We start from the raw sequence: 21,341 nt of genomic DNA on the forward strand, positions 1-21,341 counted from the left end.
CCGACCTTGTGCTCTGTCTCTAATGACCTAACTGTAGATGGGACGTTAAACTCTAATCTCCTCCTTCTCCTCGTCCTCCTCCTCACCTTAAATACGGTATTAGCTATTATTACAATTCGTACTTCATATCCCAGAGAAATTTGTGGGAGGGTTCATTGTGCTGTTGTAAATTGATGACCTTTTGTAAACCAGTCCTCATCGTAAATATCGTAGCTGTTATTACACTACTGGCCATTAAAATTGCTACACCAGGAAGAAGTGCAGATGATAAACGGGTATTCATTGGATAAATATATTATACTAGAACTGACATGTGATTACATTTTCACGCAATTTCGGTGCGTAGGTCTCGAGAAATCAGTACCCAGAACAACCACCTCTGGCCGTAATAACGGCCTTGATACGCCTGGGTATTGAGTCAAACAGAGTTTGGATGGCGTGTAGAGGTACAGCTGCCCGTGCAGCTTCAACACGATACCACAGTTCATCAAGAGTAGTGACTGGCGTATTGTGACGAGCCAGTTGCTCGGCCACTATTGGCCAGACTTTCTCAATTGGTGAGAGATCTGGAGAAAGTGCTGGCCAGGGCAGCAATCGAGCATTTTCTGTACCCAGAAAGGCCCGTACAGGACCTGCAACATGCGGTCGTGCATTATCCTGCTGAAATGTAGGGTTTCGCAGGGATCGAATGAGGGGTAGAGCCACGTGTCGTAACACATCTGAAATGTAACGTCCACTGTTCAATGTGCCGTCAATGCGAACAAGAGGTGACCGAGACGTGTAACTGATGGGACCCCATACCATCACGCCGGGTGATGCGCCAGTATGGTGATGACGAATACACGCTTCCAATTTGCGTTCACCGCGATGTCGCCAAACACGGATGCGACCATCATGATGCTGTAAACAGAACCTGGATTCATCCGAAAAAATGACGTTTTCCCATTCGTGCACCCAGGTTCGTCGTCGAGTACACCATCGCAGGCGCTCCTGTCTGTGATGCAGTGTCAAGGGTAACCGCAGCCACGGTCTCCGAGCTGATAGTCCGTGCTGCTGCAAACGTCGTCGAACTGTTCGTGCAGATGGTTGTTGTCTTGCAAACGTCCCCACCTGTTGACTCACGGATCGAGACGTGACTGCACGATCCGTTACAGCCGTGCGGATAAGATGGCTGTCATCTCGACTGCTAGTGATACGAGGCCGTTGGGATCCAGTATGGCGTTCCGTATTACCCTCCTGAACCCACCGATTCCATATTCTGCCAACAGTCATTGGATCTCGACCAACGCGAGCAGCAATGTCGCGATTCGATAAACCGCAATCGCCATAGGCTGCAATCCGACCTTTATCAAAGTCGGAAACGTGATAGTACGCATATCTCCTCCTTACACGAGGCATGACAACAACGTTTCACCAGGCAACGCCGGTCAACTGCTGTTTGTGTGTGAGAAATCGGTTGGAAACTTTCCTTATGTCAGCACGTTGTAGGTGTCGCCCCTGGCGCCAGCCTTGTGTGAATGCTCTAAAAAGCTAATCATTTGCATATCACAGCGTCTTCTTCCTGTCGGTTAAATTTCGCGTCTGTAGCACGTCATCTTCGTGGCGTAGCAATTTTAATGGCCAGTAGTGTACAATTTGTACCTTAAATAGAACGAGCATTTTGTGAGATGGTGTATTGTCGTTTTGGAAACTGATCTTCTTTTGTAATACAGCCCTCAACTTAAATACAGTAGCTGTTGTTATAGTTTGTATCTGAAATGTCTTTGGAATTTTGGGAGGGTGCATTTTGGAAAATAGTCTCTCTTTTTCCGATACAGCGCTAACCTTAAATACTGACTATGCTTACAGTTTAGGTATCTGAGATGTATTGCTGTGCTAAACGCTGCGCCCTATCTGTAATACAACCGTGACCTTACAGATGTATGTCACTGTTCAGTGGCTATCACTGACCAAGAACCAATACCTCCATAGGCAAGCTGCAATCACTATATGATGTTCCGAATCGTTGCTACGTCAGTGTGGCAGGTGGGGTATTAGTTTCAGCCGAGAATAAACTAGGCGAATCAGCCGTGTAAAGAATCCGTTCCTAGGGCCTGTCTGTATGAGATCGTTCAAGTGCGACAAAGAATTGAGTGCCTGTTTCTACAGTTGGTAGTTTACTTCGTACACGTAGCCTTAAAATGCGGGATCTTTCCAAATACGACTCACGCACTGCCTCTCGTATTGTTCACAAACCGATACCCTCACTCACGCTGCATGTATTTTAGGAGAATGGATACGAGAAGGACAGGACAGGAAGGGACTGTGGCCCGCTCCAGACAGAATAGTATGCGCCGTTCTGAAAACATTATCTCAAATGTGTGTGGAATTATTTGAACATTGTAGATGCGTCTCATTTGGAAAGGTCTAAGCCACACAAATAAATTTTGAGTTGTCCCGCTTCTTCAGTGCACAAATACATACAAAATGATGTAGATCAAGTTCTCCATATGTTTGCGCACGGCATCAGTAACGGCTGTATCAATAGTTACCAATACTTACACTGTGCATACGTTTACTGGAATTTTTCCTCGCGGTAAACATTTTTCGTTTTATTCAGTTAAACATGACCAGTAGTTGTCTACTGCGCGATCTTACGTCTCCGTGTAGGATTCACTGGAATTTTCCACCGTTCACTGGCGCAGTGCAGAAGAAAATACACTACTGGTCATTAAAATTGCTACACCACGGAGATGACGTGCTACAGACGCGAAATTTAACCGACAGGAAGAAGATGCTGTGATATGCAAATGATTAGATTTTAAGAGAATTCACACAAGGTTGGCTCCGGTGGCGACACCTACAACGTGCTGACATGAGGAAAGTTTCCAACCGATTTCTCATACACAAACAGCAGTTGACCGGCGTTGCCTGGTGAAAGGTTGTTGTGATGCCTCGTGTAAGGAGAAGAAATGCGTACCATCACGTTTCCGACTTTGATAAAGGTCGGATTGTAGCCTATCACGATTGCGGTTTATCATATCGTGACATTGTTGCTCGCGTTGGTCGAGATCCAATGACTGTTAGCAGAGTACGGAATCGGTGGGTTCAGGAGAGTAATACGGAACGCCTTGCTGGATCCCACTAGCAGTCGAGATGACAGGCATCTTATCCGCACGGCTGTAACGGATCGTGCAGCCTCGTATCGATCCCTGAGTCAACAGATGGGGATGTTTGCAAGACAACAACCATCTGCACGAACAGTTCGACGACGTTTGCAGCAGCACGGACTATCAGTTCGGAGACCATGGCTGCGGTTACCCTTGCCGCTGCATCACAGGAGCGCCTGCGATGGTGTGCTCGACGACCAATTTGGGTGCACGAATGGCTAAACGTCATTTTTTCGGATGAATCCAGGTTCTGTTTACAGCATCATTATGGTCGTATCCGCGTTTGGCGACATCGCGGTGAACGTACATTGGAAGCGTGTATTCGTCGTCGCCATATTGGCGTATCACCTGGCGTGATGGTAATGGGTGCCATTGGTTACACGTCTCGGTCACCTCTTGTTCGCATTGACGGCACATTGAACAGTGGACGTTAAATTTCAGATGTGTTACGACCCGTGGCTCTACCCCTCATTCGATCCCTGCGAAACCCTACATTTTAGCAGGATAATGCACGACCGCATGTTGCAGGTCCTGTACGGGCCTTTCTGGGTACAGAAAATGCTCGATTGCTGCCCTGGCCAGCACATTCTCCGGGTCTCTCACCAACTGAAAACATCTGGTCAATGGTGGCCGAGCAACTGGCTCGTCCCAATACGCCAGTCACTACTCTTGATGAACTGTGGTATCGTGTTGAAGCTGCATGGGCAGCTGTACCTGTACACGCCATCCAGGCTCTGTTTGACTCAATTCCCAGGCGTATCAAGGCCCTTATTACGCCCAGAGGTGGTTGTTCTGGGTACTGATTTCTCAGGATCTTGCACCAAAATTGCGTGAAAATGTAATCACATGTCAGTTCTAGTATAATATAATTGTCCAATGAATACCCGTTTATCATCTTAATTTCTCCGTGGTGTAGCAATTTTAATGGCCAGAAGTGTAAAAGCAGCTGGAAACCATAAGCTGTGAACAATGATACACAGCACAGTAAGGCTAACAAGGAAGTCTACTGGTAGTTCAGTATTTTCAGGACGACCGTCAGGAAAAAAATCGAATAACGAATAGCAGGATAACATACTACGATTCCGATGGTGGGATGTCAAATGCGTGACTGTGGTGGGGAAGGTGATGCTGGGTGCATACCTCTCCCAGAAAGCTAAAACACGATTATGAGCACATTATTTCAAAGCAGTTTGTCCGAGTACTTCTAAGACCAATACCATATACCTGATATAACCCCACTGGCCACCACCTTTAATTTTGCGCACTGTTGATTGAAGCAGTTCTTGTTTAAAGCGTAGACCTACTTCTGATTCATATTGGTCTTTGTACCGTCTTTTGTCACGTTTTTGCTGGACGACTCAAAGAATTCATTAAAGTTGTTCGGAATAACAATCAGATGTTTGTGTTAATATTTTGTTGCGGTTCGCCAGTACAGTAATAGAGCTATACAATTAATAAACGCGTTACGTCTACGACCAGACTTACGGGACATGAAAAGTAATGTATTTAAAAATAATAATATAAAATTGTACACAGCCAGTAAATTGCTGCCCGTGAACAAAGAAACACACGTGAAGAAGGTTCAAAGACATTTAGATATCTTAAGAACCTCTGTAGACTCGTTGCGGTTTGGAAGCGCTGTAGCAAATATGTGTGGAAATCACTCATGCAGAATCGCGGTTTGGGGGGAGGGGATAAAAGGTTTTTGGTTTTAGCGCGGACCAGCAGCCATTTGTGTAGCCATTCGAACATCTGCCTTACTGTAGCTATGTTACAGTACCGGGTGGTTATACACAAATCAAAAATATTTTTGCATCACCCAGGTTCCCAGAACTCTGAAGATAGCTGCTGACTGTGGATATCGTATCACAGACACAGTCCCTTTGACTGTTCAGAGATGTCACTAAACCCGCCTAAAGATGTAAACAACCATACATGAGCAGCGCCTATTAGATGGAGGGGGTCCGACAGCCGATCAGTTCCAGTCATTCCACCAGGAAGGAGGTACACGGCTCGTGTTGTCTGTAGTTCAACGATGCCTAGAAGGTCAACACCGCGGTTCAATCCATACGCATTGTTCAAATGGCTCTGAGCACTATGGGACTCAACTGCTGAGGTCATTAGTCCCCTAGAACTTAGAACTACTTAAACCTAACTAACCTAAGGACATCACAAACATCCATGCCCGAGGCAGGATTCGAACCTGCGACCGTAGCGGTCTTGCGGTTCCAGACTGCAGTGCCTTTAACCGCACGGCCACTTCGGCCGGCCACTCGTATGACAGTGAGTCTCCGTGTTATAACGTATTAAACAGGGAAAGTTAAATTATATCCACCCAGTATATTAACCAAGGTTTAAACGACGAACCGGAACTGGAGTCCAGGCAAATTTTGCGAATTGATTACTTCCTTCTGCAAAAAAAAAAAAATTAATTGGACTGAAATTAATCCTCAACTTATTGTACCATTTGAATTGAATACGCACCGTTCTGGTTTCACGTGCAAAACCGATCAAGAAACGTGTTTCTTTTTGAAGGGCGCCACTTCGATACTTTAAATTTGTACGAATCGATTCAAAGTTGCACGAAGACAGATAAATGGATAAAGTCAAAACAGATTTTTATTTATCCAACAAGCTTTGTGCGTTGTGGAGATACGATGGTTTAAAGTCGAGCTGAATGTAGCCCATAAAATTCGTTCTTACGTGAATTGAGTGCGCAGAAACGATTTAAAATGAATCAAATAAATTAAAAATGCTTTCATTCGATAAAATTGAAAACTCGCTGTCACAAATCTAGCTTCATTCCTATTTTACCTGCAAAAAACACGTTTTTGTGAGTTTTTTGCTTCAAACTTGTGCGAATCTTTTCAGATTTTGTTGGCTCAAATGGCTCTGAGCACTATGGGACTTAACATCTGAGGTCATCAGTCCCCTAGAACTTAGAACTACTTAAACCTAACTGACCTAAGGACATCACACACATTCATGCGCGGGGCAGGATTCGAACCTGAGACCGTAGCGGTCGCGTGGTTCCAAACTGAAGCGCCTAGAACCGCTCGACCACTGCGGACGGCTCAGAATTTGTAATAAGACAAACAAACACATGTAATTAATGATCGTCGTGTTGCTTTGTGAAAGCTTTATCCATTGCCGCGATATAAGCAACGTAGTTCGAAGGACAATTTAAAAACTCCTGTATCGCATTAGTCGTCGACCGAGTCATCAAAAATCCACATCAGTTGCCAAGCTATTGCACTATAGTGTCAAAATTATGGTAAACTAAAAGTTGCGAACCAGAATGAAAAGTGCTCTTTTCGCAGCTCAAAAAAGGCAAATATATCCTGGGGAGAGTTTGGGATGTAAAAGAAGGGAACTAACCGCCCGAGTTATGTGGCAGCTTCAAACATATACAAGTCAAAACATCTTGACGTATTTGAGTTAACCTTACTTCCACAGTGCAGTGAACTTCCTTAGCTGCAATGTGTTGGCACACACGCATTCTGCAATTTATAGGCTAGAGTCCCTATCATGTATCCAAAATCTAGAAAATTGCCCAACCATAGTAAACAACATATCGTATACCTCAAGAGCATACATGTAATTGCTAAAAACAGTTTGCTGGAGGGTTGAAATTTCTGTGGGTGGATTTGTTTCTGGGTCCATGGAGCTGATTTTTTCCCTGAGGGGACCATTTCTCCCAAAAACCAGTTCCCGTTACATATAATGTTGGGGGTGTAAGAACAAACAAACACAAATTTGTGTGCTTCTAGAGAGTCGGATGCATCTACAATAGCAAAAATTCGAGTGTCGGGGTACATCTATAGCAGGAAGTGTCCCAGGCTCGGGATGCATGCAAGGTAGTGTTATAGGCCATTTAGCTGGCCGCGGTGGCCGAGCGGTTCTAGGCGCTCAGTCCGGAACCGCGCAACTGCTACGGTCGCAGGTTCGAATCCTGCCTCGGGCATGGATGTGTGTGATGTCCTTAGGCTAGTTAGGTTTAAGTAGTTCTAAGTTCTAGGGGACTGATGGCCTCAGATGTTAAGTCCCATAGTGCTCAGACCCAATTGAACCATTTTTTACAGGCCATTTGCTCGTTCCCCAAGGTAGTATTATAGGCCCTTTAGTGTTCCTTGTCTATGTAAACGATTTAGCAGACAATCTGAGCAGCCGTCTTAGGCTGTTTTGCAGGTGATGTTGTCGTTTATCGACTACTAAAGTCATCAGAGGATCAAAACAAATTGCGAAACGATTTACAAAAGATATCCGTGTGGTGCAAAAGTTGGTAATTGATCCTAAACAACGAAAAGTGTGAGATCGTCCACACAAAGTTCGCTTGCACAATAAATCAGTCAAATCTGCAGGCCGTAAATTCAACTAAATACCTTGGGAATACAATAACGAACAACTTAAATTGGAAGGAACACATAGAAAATGTTGTGGGGAAGGCTAACCAAAGACTGGAAAATGAAACAGATATACTAAAGATACTGCCTACACTTCGCTTGTCCGTTCTCTTTTAGAATACTGCTGTGCGGTCTTGGATCCTTACCAGATAGAATTGACGGAGTACATCGAAAAAGTTCAAAGGAGAGCAGCACGTTTTGTATTATCGAGAAGTATGGGAGAGAGTATCACTGACATAATACAGGATATGAGGTTTACATCATTAAAAGAAAAGCGTTTTTCGTTACGGCGGAATCTTCTCAGAAAATTTCAGTCACCAACTTTATCCTCCGAATGCGAAAATACAGTCCTGGAAATTGAAATAAGAACACCGTGAAATCATTGTCCCAGGAAGGGGAAACTTTATTGACACATTCCTGGGGTCAGATACATCACATGATCACACTGACAGAACCACAGGCACATAGACACAGGCAACAGAGCATGCACAATGTCGGCACTAGTACAGTGTATATCCACCTTTCGCAGCAATGCAGGCTGCTATTCTCCCATGGAGACGATCGTAGAGATGCTGGATCTAGTCCTGTGGAACGGCTTGCCATGCCATTTCCACCTGGCGCCTCAGTTGGACCAGCGTTCGTGCTGGACGTGCAGACCGCGTGAGACGACGCTTCATCCAGTCCCAAACATGCTCAATGGGGGACAGATCCGGAGATCTTGCTGGCCAGGGTAGTTGACTTACACCTTCTAGAGCACGTTGGGTGGCACGGGATACATGCGGACGTCCATTGTCCTGTTGGAACAGCAAGTTCCCTTGCCGGTCTAGGAATGGTAGAACGATGGGTTCGATGACGGTTTGGATGTACCGTGCACTATTCAGTGTCCCCACGACGATCACCAGTGGTGTACGGCCAGTGTAGGAGATCGCTCCCCACACCATGAAGCCGGGTGTTGGCCCTGTGTGCCTCGGTCGTATGCAGTCCTGATTGTGGCGCTCACCTGCACGGCGCCAAACACGCATACGACCATCATTGGCACCAAGGCAGAAGCGACTCTCATCGCTGAAGACGACACGTCTCCATTCGTCCCTCCATTCACGCCTGTCGCGACACCACTGGAGGCGGGCTGCACGATGTTGGGGCGTGAGCGGAAGACGGCCTAACGGTGTGCGGGACCGTAGCCCAGCTTCATGGAGACGGTTGCGAATGGTCCTCGCCGATACCCCAGGAGCAACAGTGTCCCTAATTTGCTGGGAAGTGGCGGTGCGGTCCCCTACGGCGCTGCGTAGGATCCTACGGTCTTGGCGTGCATCCGTGCGTCGCTGCGGTCCGGTCCCAGGTCGACGGGCACGTGCACCTTCCGCCGACCACTGGCGACAACATCGATGTACTGTGGAGCCCTCACGCCCCACGTGTTGAGCAATTCGGCGGTACGTCCACCCGGCCTCCCGCATGCCCACTATACGCCCTCGCTCAAAGTCCGTCAACTGCACATACGGTTCACGTCCACGCTGTCGCGGCATGCTACCAGTGTTAAAGGCTGCGATGGAGCTCCGTATGCCACGGCAAACTGGCTGACACTGACGGCGGCGGTGCACAAATGCTGCGCAGCTAGCGCCATTCGACGGCCAACACCGCGGTTCCTGGTGTGTCCGCTGTGCCGTGCGTGTGATCATTGCTCGTACAGCCCTCTCGCAGTGTCCGGAGCAAGTATGGTGGGTCTGACACACCGGTGTCAATGTGTTCTTTTTTCCATTTCCAGGAGTGTATTTTGCTGCCGCCGACCTCCATAGGGAGGAACGATCACCACGATGAAATGAAGGAAATCAGAGCTCGCACGGAAAGATATAGGTGTTCGTTTTATCCGCACGCTGCATGGGATTGGAATAACAGAGAATTAGTGTGAAGATGGTTTGAAGAGACCTCTGCCAGGCACTTAAGTGTGATTTGCAGAGTATCCATGTAGATGTAGATCGTAAACTTCCATGACACTTTCTGTCGTATTGTACGACATAAAGAAATCCATAATTGTTGACACGATGACATTTGTCGTGTTACACGACATGACATCATATATCATGTTACTTAACTTGCCGTTATGTTACATGACTTGAGTACTAATACTAAAGCGTAAAAAAGCGCGAATATTTTATCATGTTTTGATTGAAATGTATGTGAAACTGGCAGACAAGTCGAAAAACTAGTTCCTTTCTTTTACATCTGTAACTCTGCACAGGACATACAGGGTGTTACAAAAAGGTACGGCCAAACTTTCAGGAAACATTCCTCACACACAAATAAAGAAAAGATGTTATGTGGACATGTGTCCGGAAACCCTTAATTTCCATGTTAGAGCTCATTTTAGTTTCGTCAGTATGTACTGTACTTCCTCGATTCACCGCCAGTTGGCCCAATTGAAGGAAGGTAATGTTGACTTCGGTGCTTGTGTTGACATGCGACTCATTCCTCTACAGTACTAGCATCAAGCACATCAGTACGTAGCATCGACAGGTTAGTGTTCTCGCGAACGTGGTTTTGCAGTCAGTGTAATGTTTACAAATGCGGAGTTGGCAGATGCCCATTTGATGTGTGGATTAGCACGGGGCAATAGCCGTGGCGCGGTACGTTTGTATCGAGACAGATTTCCAGAACGAAGGTGTCCCGACAGGAAGACGTTCGAAGCAATTGATCGGCGTCTTAGGGAGCACGGAACATTCCAGCCTTTGACTCGCGACTGGGGAAGACCTAGAACGACGAGGACACCTGCAATGGACGAGGCAATTCTTCGTGCAGTTGACAATAACCCTAATGTCAGCGTCAGAGAAGTTGCTGCTGTACAAGGTAACGTTGACCACGTCACTGTATGGAGAGTGCTACGGGAGAACCAGTCGTTTCCGTACCGTGTACAGCGTGTGCAGGCACTATCAGCAGCTGATTGGCCTCCACGGATACACTTCTGCGAGTGGTTCACCCGACAATGTGTCAATCCTCATTTCAGTGCAAATGTTCTCTTTACGGATGAGGCTTCATTCCAACGTGATCAAATTGCAAATTTTCACAATCAACATGTGTGGGCTGACGAGAATCCGCACGGAATTGTGTAATTACGTGATCAACACAGATTTTCTGTGAACGTTTGGGCAGGCATTGTTGGTGATGTCTCGATTGGGCCCCACGTTCTTCCACCTACGCTCAATGGAGCACGTCACGATTTCATACGGAATACTCTACCTGTGGTGCTAGAAAATGTGCCTTTACAAGTACGACACAACATGTGGTTCATGCACGATGGAGCTCCTGCACATTTCAGTCGAAGTGTTCGTACGCTTCTCAACAACAGATTCGGTGACCGACGGATTGGTAGAGGCGGACCAATTCCGTGGCCTCCACGCTCTCCTGACCTCAACCCTCTTGACTTTCATTTATGGGGGCATTTGAAAGCTCTTGTCTACGCAACCCCGGTACCAAATGTAGAGACTCTTCGTGCTCGTATTGTGGACGGCTGTGATACAATACGCCGTTCTCCAGGGCTGCATGAGCGCATCAGGGATTCCATGCGACGGAGGGTGGATGCATGTATCCTCGCTAAGGGAGGACATTTTGAACATTTCCTGTAACAAAGTGTTTGAAGGCACGCTCGTACTTTCTGTTACTGTGTGTTTCCATTCTATGATTAATGTGATTTGAGGAGAAGTAATAAAATGAGCTCTAACATGGAAAGTAAGCGTTTCCGGACACATGTCCACATAACATATTTTCTTTGTTTGTGAGTGAGGAATGTTTCCTGAAAGTTTGGCCGTACCTTTTTGTAACACCCTTATAGATGCCCTGCTTTTGCACATATACACTCCTGGAAATGGAAAAAAGAACACATTGACACCGGTGTGTCAGACACACCATACTTGCTCCGGACACTGCGAGAGGGCTGTACAAGCAATGATCACACGCACGGCACAGCGGACACACCAGGAACCGCGGTGTTGGCCGTCGAATGGCGCTAGCTGCGCAGCATTTGTGCACCGCCGCCGTCAGTGTCAGCCAGTTTGCCGTGGCATACGGAGCTCCATCGCAGTCTTTAACACTGGTAGCATGCCGCGACAGCGTGGACGTGAACCGTATGTGCAGTTGACGGACTTTGAGCAAGGGCGTATAGTGGGCATGCGGGAGGCCGGGTGGACGTACCGCCGAATTGCTCAACACGTGGGGCGTGAGGTCTCCACAATACATCGATGTTGTCGCCAGTGGTCGGCGGAAGGTGCACGTGCCCGTCGGCCTGGGACCCGACCGCAGCGACGCACGGATGCACGCCAAGACCGTAGGATCCTACGCAGTGCCGTAGGGGACCGCACCGCCACTTCCCAGCAAATTAGGGACACTGTTGCTCCTGGGGTATCGGCGAGGACCATTCGCAACCGTCTCTATGAAGCTGGGCTACGGTCCCGCACACCGTTAGGCCGTCTTCCGCTCACGCCCCAACATCGTGCAGCCCGCCTCCAGTGGTGTCGCGACAGGCGTGAATGGAGGGACGAATGGAGACGTGTCGTCTTCAGCGATGAGAGTCGCTTCTGCCTTGGTGCCAATGATGGTCGTATGCGTGTTTGGCGCCGTGCAGGTGAGCGCCACAATCAGGACTGCATACGACCGAGGCACACAGGGCCAACACCCGGCATCATGGTGTGGGGAGCGATCTCCTACACTGGCCGTACACCACTGGTGATCGTCGAGGGGACACTGAATAGTGCACGGTACATCCAAACCGTCATCGAACCCATCGTTCTACCATTCCTAGACAGGCAAGGGAACTTGCTGTTCCAACAGGACAATGCACGTCCGCATGTATCCCGTGCCACCCAATGTGCTCTAGAAGGTGTAAGTCAACTACCCTGGCCAGCAAGATCTCCGGATCTGTCCCCCATTGAGCATGTTTGGGAGTGGATGAAGCGTCGTCTCACGCGGTCTGCACGTCCAGCACGAACGCTGGTCCAACTGAGGCGCCAGGTGGAAATGGCATGGCAAGCCGTTCCACAGGACTACATCCAGCATCTCTACGATCGTCTCCATGGGAGAATAGCAGCCTGCATTGCAGCGAAAGGTGGATATACACTGTACTAGTGCCGACATTGTGCATGCTCTGTTGCCTGTGTCTATGTGCCTGTGGTTCTGTCAGTGTGATCATGTGATGTATCTGACCCCAGGAATGTGTCAATAAAGTTTCCCCTTCCTGGGACAATGAATTCACGGTGTTCTTATTTCAATATCCAGGAGTGTATTTGAACCCGACTGCAGCAGTTCTTAACTGAAATCTTCGTCATGAATGGCGGATGGAGAGCCACCATACCGTATAACCCCCAAGCGGCTGCGGTAGTCATTTGCTTTGTTATGGCCGGCTGCTGTGGCCGAGCGGTTGTAGACGCTTCAGTCCGGAACCGCGCTGCTGTAGTTTCGAATCCTGCCTCGGGCATGGATGTGTGTGATGTCCTTAGGTTAGTTAGTTAGGTTTAAGTAGTTCTAAGTGTAGGGGGCTGATGACCTCAGATGGTAAGTCCCATAGTGCTCAGAGCCATTTGAACCATTTGAACTGATAGTGACGTCGGCTAGTGGCTCATTGTGTACGACATGTGTCTGCTTGCAGGTGTTGAGCCAGTGTGTCTGAGCTTCAGAGCGAGCTGAGGTGTTTGGTTGTTGTTCACAGGGCCATCACCCGCAAGGCGACGGGCCGTGTGACGCAGTGCGGCCTGCTGTTCGCAGCGTACCCGTCGGCGCAGTTCCACAGCGGCGCCTACCTCTTCATGCCGGACCCCAACTCCAGGGAGCCCGAGAGGGAGGTAAGCATAATGCACACCCCACCACCTCCCGTCTCTACCACTGCACTAGGTACACCCGCCTCGGACCACGCCTCCTGTCACACACGCCTTCCGTGCGCCACTGAGGTGACAAAAGCCTTCCGACACCACCTAATGTCGCGTCGGACCTGCTTGTGCCCGGTGTAGGGCGGCAAGGGCTCAACAAGTCACTAGAATAGAGGGCGAGTCACAAGTCCTCGGACACCTTCACAAGTTGGAAGATTGAAGGGCAAATTTAAATGTGATGATGAGAACACAGGTTTGACGTGGGGCCGCAACATTTGGAGTGAATGTTATTCGTGGCCGCCATCTTGAAATCCGCTATTTTGGATTCAAGTCATTTTTTTAAAAATGGGATTGGGGGTGTATGACACACCAAATCACACTCGCTTGAGCTCTGGAATTTAGTGGTGTAATTTGTTTTTGTCTATCTTGTACAGTTTAGAGATTATTAATGTTCAAAGTTGGGAAATTACCTTCATACCGATTGCTACAACACGTGTTCTACGTGTTGTTCATCCCGAGACATGAGTCGATATCGAGGTAACTTTGAACATTAATAACTTCTAAACTGTACAAGATAGACAAAAACAAATTACACCACTAAATTCCAGAGCTCAAGCGAGTTTTATTTGGTGTGTCATACACCCCCCTTCCCATTTAAAAAAAAATGACTTGAATCCAAAATGGCGGATTTCAAGATGGCGGCCATGAATGACATTCACTCCAAAAGAACCCCACGTCAAACCTATGTTCCCATCGTCACATTTCAATTTTCCCTTTAATCTTCCAACTTATGAATGTGTCCAAGGACTTCTGACTAGCCCTGTATTGAGGCTATTGAGCCATGCTGCCTCTATATCCGCCCACAATTGCGAAAACGTTACCGGTGCAGGATTTTGTGCACAAACGTACCTCTCAATTATGCCCCGTAAATGTTACGTGCGGTTCATGTCAGGCAGCCACGCGGAGTGGCCGCGCGGTTAGAGGAGCCATGTCAGGACTGCGCGGCCCCTCCCACCGGAGGTGAGAGTCCTCCCTCGGACATGGCGTGTGTGTTGTTCTGAGCATAAGTTAATTTAAGTAGTGTGTAAGTCTAGGGACCGGTGAGTTCAGCAGTTCGGTCCTTTAGGAATTCAGACACACTAGAACATCTGAACATGTGAGGCAATCTTGGTGATCAAAGCCATTCGCTTGAACTGTCCAGAATATTCTTCAAACCAATCACCAACAGTTGTGGCTTGATGACGTGACAACGTTGTTCGGGAACAGGAAGCCCACGAATGGCGCCAAATGGTCTCGAAGTAGCCAAAGGTAATTATTGCCAGTCTTTGATCAGTTCAGTTGGACCACAGGACGCAGTCCATTCTCTGGTACTGCACGCCGCACAGTGTGAATCCGCGCCAGACGTCATGGACATCGAGGACACATAGAGGTCGCTGCACCGTAAGCAGTGACGTGACAACGTTGTTCGGGAACAGGAAGCCCACGAATGGCGGCAAATGGTCTCGAAGTAGCCAAAGGTAATTATTGCCAGTCTTTGATCAGTTCAGTTGGACCACAGGACGCAGTCCATTCTCTGGTACTGCGCGCCGCACAGTGTGAATCCGCGCCAGACGTCATGGACGTCGAGGACACATAGAGGTCGCTGCACCGTAAGCAGTGACGTGACAACGTTGTTCGGGAACAGGAAGCCCACGAATGGCGGCAAATGGTCTCGAAGTAGCCAAAGGTAATTATTGCCAGTCTTTGATCAGTTCAGTTGGACCACAGGACGCAGTCCATTCTCTGGTACTGCGCGCCGCACAGTGTGAATCCGCGCCAGACGTCATGGACGTCGAGGACACATAGAGGTCGCTGCACCGTAAGCAGTGACGTGACAACGTTGTTCGGGAACAGGAAGCCCACGAATGGCGGCAAATGGTCTCGAAGTAGCCAAAGGTAATTATTGCCAGTCTTTGATCAGTTCAGTTGGACCACAGGACGCAGTCCATTCTCTGATACTGCGCGCCGCACAGTGTGAATCCGCGCCAGACGTCATGGACGTCGAAGACACATAGAGGTCGCTGCACCGTAAGCAGTGACGTGACAACGTTGTTCGGGAACAGGAAGCCCACGAATGGCGGCAAATGGTCTCGAAGTAGCCAAAGGTAATTATTGCCAGTCTTTGATCAGTTCAGTTGGACCACAGGACGCAGTCCATTCTCTGGTACTGCGCGCCGCACAGTGTGAATCCGCGCCAGACGTCATGGACGTCGAAGACACATAGAGGTCGCTGCACCGTAAACAGTGACGTGACAACGTTGTTCGGGAACAGGAAGCCCACGAATGGCGGCAAATGGTCTCGAAGTAGCCAAAGGTAATTATTGCCAGTCTTTGACCAGTTCAGTTGGACCACAGGACGCAGTCCATTCTCTGGTACTGCGCGCCGCACAGTGTGAATCCGCGCCAGACGTCATGGACGTCGAAGACACATAGAAGTCGCTGCACCGTAAGCAGTGACGTGACAACGTTGTTCGGGAACAGGAAGCCCACGAATGGCGGCAAATGGTCTCGAAGTAGCCAAAGGTAATTATTGCCAGTCTTTGATCAGTTCAGTTGGGCCACAGGACGCAGTCCATTCTCTGGTACTGCGCGCCGCACAGTGTGAATCCGCGCCAGACGTCATGGACGTCGAAGACACATAGAGGTCGCTGCACCGTAAGCAGTGACGTGACAACGTTGTTCGGGAACAGGAAGCCCACGAATGGCGGCAAATGGTCTCGAAGTAGCCAAAGGTAATTATTGCCAGTCTTTGATCAGTTATGTTGGACCACAGGACGCAGTCCATTCTCTGGTACTGCGCGCCGCACAGTGTGAATCCGCGCCAGACGTCATGGACGTCGAAGACACATAGAGGTCGCTGCACCGTAAGCAGTGACGTGACAACGTTGTTCGGGAACAGGAAGCCCACGAATGGCGGCAAATGGTCTCGAAGTAGCCAAAGGTAATTATTGCCAGTCTTTGATCAGTTCAGTTGGACCACAGGACGCAGTCCATTCTCTGGTACTGCGCGCCGCACAGTGTGAATCCGCGCCAGACGTCATGGACGTCGAAGACACATAGAGGTCGCTGCACCGTAAGCAGTGACGTGACAACGTTGTTCGGGAACAGGAAGCCCACGAATGGCGGCAAATGGCCTCGAAGTAGCCAAAGGTAATTATTGCCAGTCTTTGATCAGTTCAGTTGGACCACAGGACACAGTCCATTCTCTGGTACTGCGCGCCGCACAGTGTGAATCCGCGCCAGACGTCATGGACGTCGAAGACACATAGAGGTCGCTGCACCGTAAGCAGTGACGTGACAACGTTGTTCGGGAACAGGAAGCCCACGAATGGCGGCAAATGGCCTCGAAGTAGCCAAAGGTAATTATTGCCAGTCTTTGATCAGTTCAGTTGGACCACAGGACGCAGTCCATTCTCTGGTACTGCGCGCCGCACAGTGTGAATCCGTGCCAGACGTCATGGACGTCGAAGACACATAGAGGTCGCTGCACCGTAAGCAGTGACGTGACAACGTTGTTCGGGAACAGGAAGCCCACGAATGGCGGCAAATGGCCTCGAAGTAGCCAAAGGTAATTATTGCCAGTCTTTGATCAGTTCAGTTGGACCACAGGACGCAGTCCATTCTCTGGTACTGCGCGCCGCACAATGTGAATCCGCGCCAGACGTCATGGACGTCGAAGACACATACAGGTCGCTGCACCGTAAGCTGTGGCGGCGCGCGCCTACTGGCCCGCTTTTAGTGTGGGGGCGCCACAGTGGAGCACGTGGTCCCAGGGTCCAAAAGCGGCGCCCCCGAGAGCGTACTTAAGCGCCGGCCACTCACTCATCCAGTCCACCTTCTCCTTTTCCTCGAACACATCCGTCCACTTCTGTGTGGGCTCTAATCTCTCTGATTTTATCCTCACGGTCTCTTCGCGAGATATACGTAGGAGGGAGCAATATACTGCTGGACTCTTCGGTGAAGGTATGTTCTCGAAACTTTAACAGAAGCCCGTACCGAGCTACTGAGCCTCTCTCCTGCAGAGTCTTCCACTGGAGTTTATCTATCATCTCTGTAACGCTTTCGCGATTACTAAATGATCCTGTAACGAAGCGCGCTGCTCTCCGTTGGATCTTCTCTATCTCTTCTATCAACCCTACCTGGTACGGATCCCACACTGGTGAGCAGTATTCAAGCAGTGGGCGAACAAGCGTACTGTAACCTACTTCCTTTGTTTTCGGATTGCATTTCCTTAGGATTCTTCCAATGAATCTCAGTCTGGCATCTGCTTTACCGACGATCAACTTTATATGATCATTCCATTTTAAATCACTCCTAATGCGTACTCCCAGATAATTTATGGTATTAACTGCTTCCAGTTGGTGACCTGCTATAACCTAAATGATAAGGGATCTTTCTTTCTGTGTATTCGCAGCACATTACACTTGTCTACATTGAGATTCAATTGCCATTCCCTGCACCATGCGTCAGTTCGCTGCAGATCCTCCTGCATTTCACTACAATTTTCCATTGTTACAACCTCTCAATATACTACAGGATCATCCGCAAAAAGCCTCAGTGAACTTCCGATGTCATCCACCAGGTCATTTATGTATACTGTGAACAGCAACGGTCCCATGACACTCCCCTGTGGCACACCTGAAATCACTCTTACTTCGGAAGACTTCTCTCCATTGAGAATGACATGCTGCGTTCTGTTATCTAGGAACTCCTCAATACAATCACACAATTGGTGTGATAGTCCATATGATCTTACTTTGTTCATTAAACGACTGTGGGGAACTGTATCGAACGCCTTGCGGAAGTCAAGTACCGATAGAGGTACTCAGGGTACCCTCCGCCACACACCGTCAGGTGGCTTGCGGAGTATGGATGTAGATGTAGACTATATAGTGTCCGCCGCCCTGATCCCCTCAACCCCTGGTGTCTCCCTTCCTCTCATCCCCAACCAGTTGCCGCGCCTTTACCGTTGTGTTCCACCCTCTCTCAATCTCCACACCCTCCATCTCCTTTCCCAACACAACTTCTACCGTCCACCCCTCCCGGAAGATGAGCTTCGCCCTGACATCTACCCTTGCTACCAAATCTAACCCCCTCTTCCTGCCTCCTCCTCAGGGCTCCCTCCCCCCCTCCCTCCTCCTGAGCGGCTTCCCCCTCCTACTCCCCCTCCCTCTCTTGTGCCCCCTTTCAGTGTCTCTGCACTCACTCCTGCCCTGTCTTCCCTCTTCATCTCCCACCCCACGTGTCCCTGCTGACTCCCCTCCTCTCTTCATCCCGCCGCTTCCCCTGTTGCCCCTCGCTCTCCCCTCCTTTTCCATCCTCTCTGACCTTTCACCCGGCAGGTCCAGCCTGGCAGTTTTCTTCTTCGTCGTGTGTGCTAAAAGTGGGTTTTAAGTGTGTTGTTCCAGAGTGTTTTTACTACTGTGGCCGACTTTTCATGTGTGCATGTCCTTTCAGTGACTTCTGTGAGTTTTGAAGAATCGGCCAGCTGTGTTTTTTAACTTTTTGGTGACTTTTTTTAACTGTCCTCCATGAACGTCTCCGTGTTAGTCTATTTTTTACCTCCATTTTCTCCCATTATTCTGTTTTAAGTTCCCCTTTATCGCCTTATGTATGTAACATTTTATTCTTATTTTAAGTTCATGTCACTTGGCTGAAGAGCGGTGGATTGTGCCACTGACAGCTCTCCTCTGCCCATATGGGGCAGGGGAATGAAATCACAATAAAGAAAAAAAAAGCTCATCCAGTCGGTCTAATCTCGCTTACGTCGGTTTACACCTCGCTTGCGCTAGACTACTTTCTTCCTGGTTCGTTTACGAGTTTGTTTCCTTGTGACTCAGTTGTTCGGTCTTGTCGTATTTGTTCTGTCCTACGTCGGTCGTGTCCATCTGTTTCCGTCGTGTTGTTATTCGCGGGCCTCTCCGCGGGTCCCGCCGTGCCTTTCGTCAGTGCTACCCCGCGACCGCCCTGGTTGCAGTTACAACACATTCCATATAAACACAGCCCACACCGTCATGGAGCCACCATCAGCTTGCACAGTGTCATCATCAAAACTTGGGACGATAGCCTGGTGGGGTCTGCACCACACTCGAACCCTGCAACCCTACCGCCAGCTCTTACCAAATCTAATCAGGACTCATCTGTCCAGGCCACAGTCTTCCAGTCGTTTCTTCAACCACCAACAGTTGTGGCCCGATGATGTGCCATCGTTACACGTCTGCGCGGATAAGAAAAGTGCAATCCGCATCTGCATCGCATCCGCAAGGTCCTAATCCACAACCGCGGCAATTAATCCGCATCCGCAAGTTCCTTATCCGTATCCGCATATATTTAAGTTTTGAATGACTAATTAATAGTAATAGACAGTAGTACTTAGAATTATGGTAGGTAATGACGTAGTTATTGTCAGGGTGCCATTTCTGCGACAACTTAACTACTTTTTATACACTCCTGGAAATTGAAATAAGAACACCGTGAATTCATTGTCCCAGGAAGGGGAAACTTTATTGACACATTCCTGGGGTCAGATACATCACATGATCACACTGACAGAACCACAGGCACATAGACACAGGCAACAGAGCATGCACAATGTCGGCACTAGTACAGTGTATATCCACCTTTCGCAGCAATGCAGGCTGCTATTCTCCCATTGAGACGATCGTAGAGATGCTGGATGTAGTCCTGTGGAACGGCTTGCCATGCCATTTCCACCTGGCGCCTCAGTTGGACCAGCGTTCGTGCTGGACGTGCAGACCGCGTAAGACGACGCTTCATCCAGTCCCAAACATGCTCAATGGGGGACAGATCCGGAGATCTTGCTGGCCAGGGTAGTTGACTTACACCTTCTAGAGCACGGTGGGTGGCACGGGATACGTGCGGACGTGCATTGTCCTGTTGGAACAGCAAGTTCCCTTGCCGGTCTAGGAATGGTAGAACGATGGGTTCGATGACGGTTTGGATGTACCGTGCACTATTCAGTGCCCCCTCGACGATCACCAGTGGTGTACGGCCAGTGTAGGAGATCGCTCCCCACACCATGATGCCGGGTGTTGGCACTGTGTGCCTCGGTCATATGCAGTCCTGATTGTGGCGCTCACCTGCACGGCGCCAAACACGCATACGACCATCATTGGCACCAAGGCAGAAGCGACTCTCATCGCTGAAGACGACACGTCTCCATTCGTCCCTCCATTCACGCCTGTCGCGACACCACTGGAGGCGGGCTGCACGATGTTGGGGCGTGAGCGGAAGACGACCTAACGGTGTGTGGGACCGTAGCCCAGCTTCATGGAGACGGTTGCGAATGGTCCTCGCCGATACCCCAGGAGCAACAGTGTCCCTAATTTGCTGGGAAGTGGCGGTGCGGTCCCCTACGGCACTGCGTAGGATCCTACGGTCTTGGCGTGCATCCGTGCGTCGCTGCGGTCCGGTCCCAGGTCGACGGGCACGTGCACCTTCCGGCGACCACTGGCGACAACATCGATGTACTGTGGAGACCTCACGCCCCACGTGTTGAGCAATTCGGCGGTACGTCCACCCGGCCTCCCGCATGCCCACTATACGCCCTCGCTCAAAGTCCGTCAACTGCACATACGGTTCACGTCCACGCTGTCGCGGCATGCTACCAGTGTTAAAGACTGCGATGGAGCTCCGTATGCCACGGCAAACTGGCTGACACTGACGGCGGCGGTGCACAAATGCTGCGCAGCTAGCGCCATTCGACGGCCAACACCGCGGTTCCTGGTGTGTCCGCTGTGCCGTGCATGTGATCATTGCTTGTACAGCCCTCTCGCAGTGTCCGGAGCAAGTATGGTGGGTCTGACACACCGGTGTCAATGTGTTCTTTTTTCCATTTCCAGGAGTGTATATACTAAGATGGTATCTGTTCATTTGGACAT

The 21,341-nt window shown here is 49.3% G+C and overlaps 1 protein-coding gene across 1 annotated transcript in view; it reads left to right on the top strand.

Moving 5' to 3' along the window:
• Positions 1-21,341, top strand: part of LOC124554176 (alpha-mannosidase 2) — a 792,511-nt gene that overhangs the window by 653,497 nt on the left and 117,673 nt on the right. Inside the window, exon 12 of the mRNA XM_047128249.1 lies at positions 13,245-13,377. Within this exon, the coding sequence (XP_046984205.1) occupies positions 13,245-13,377 (133 nt within the window). The remainder of the gene's footprint in view (positions 1-13,244; positions 13,378-21,341) is intronic.

The sequence above is a fragment of the Schistocerca americana genome, chromosome 11 (assembly GCF_021461395.2).
Source record: "Schistocerca americana isolate TAMUIC-IGC-003095 chromosome 11, iqSchAmer2.1, whole genome shotgun sequence".
Lineage (NCBI taxonomy): Eukaryota > Metazoa > Arthropoda > Insecta > Orthoptera > Acrididae > Schistocerca > Schistocerca americana.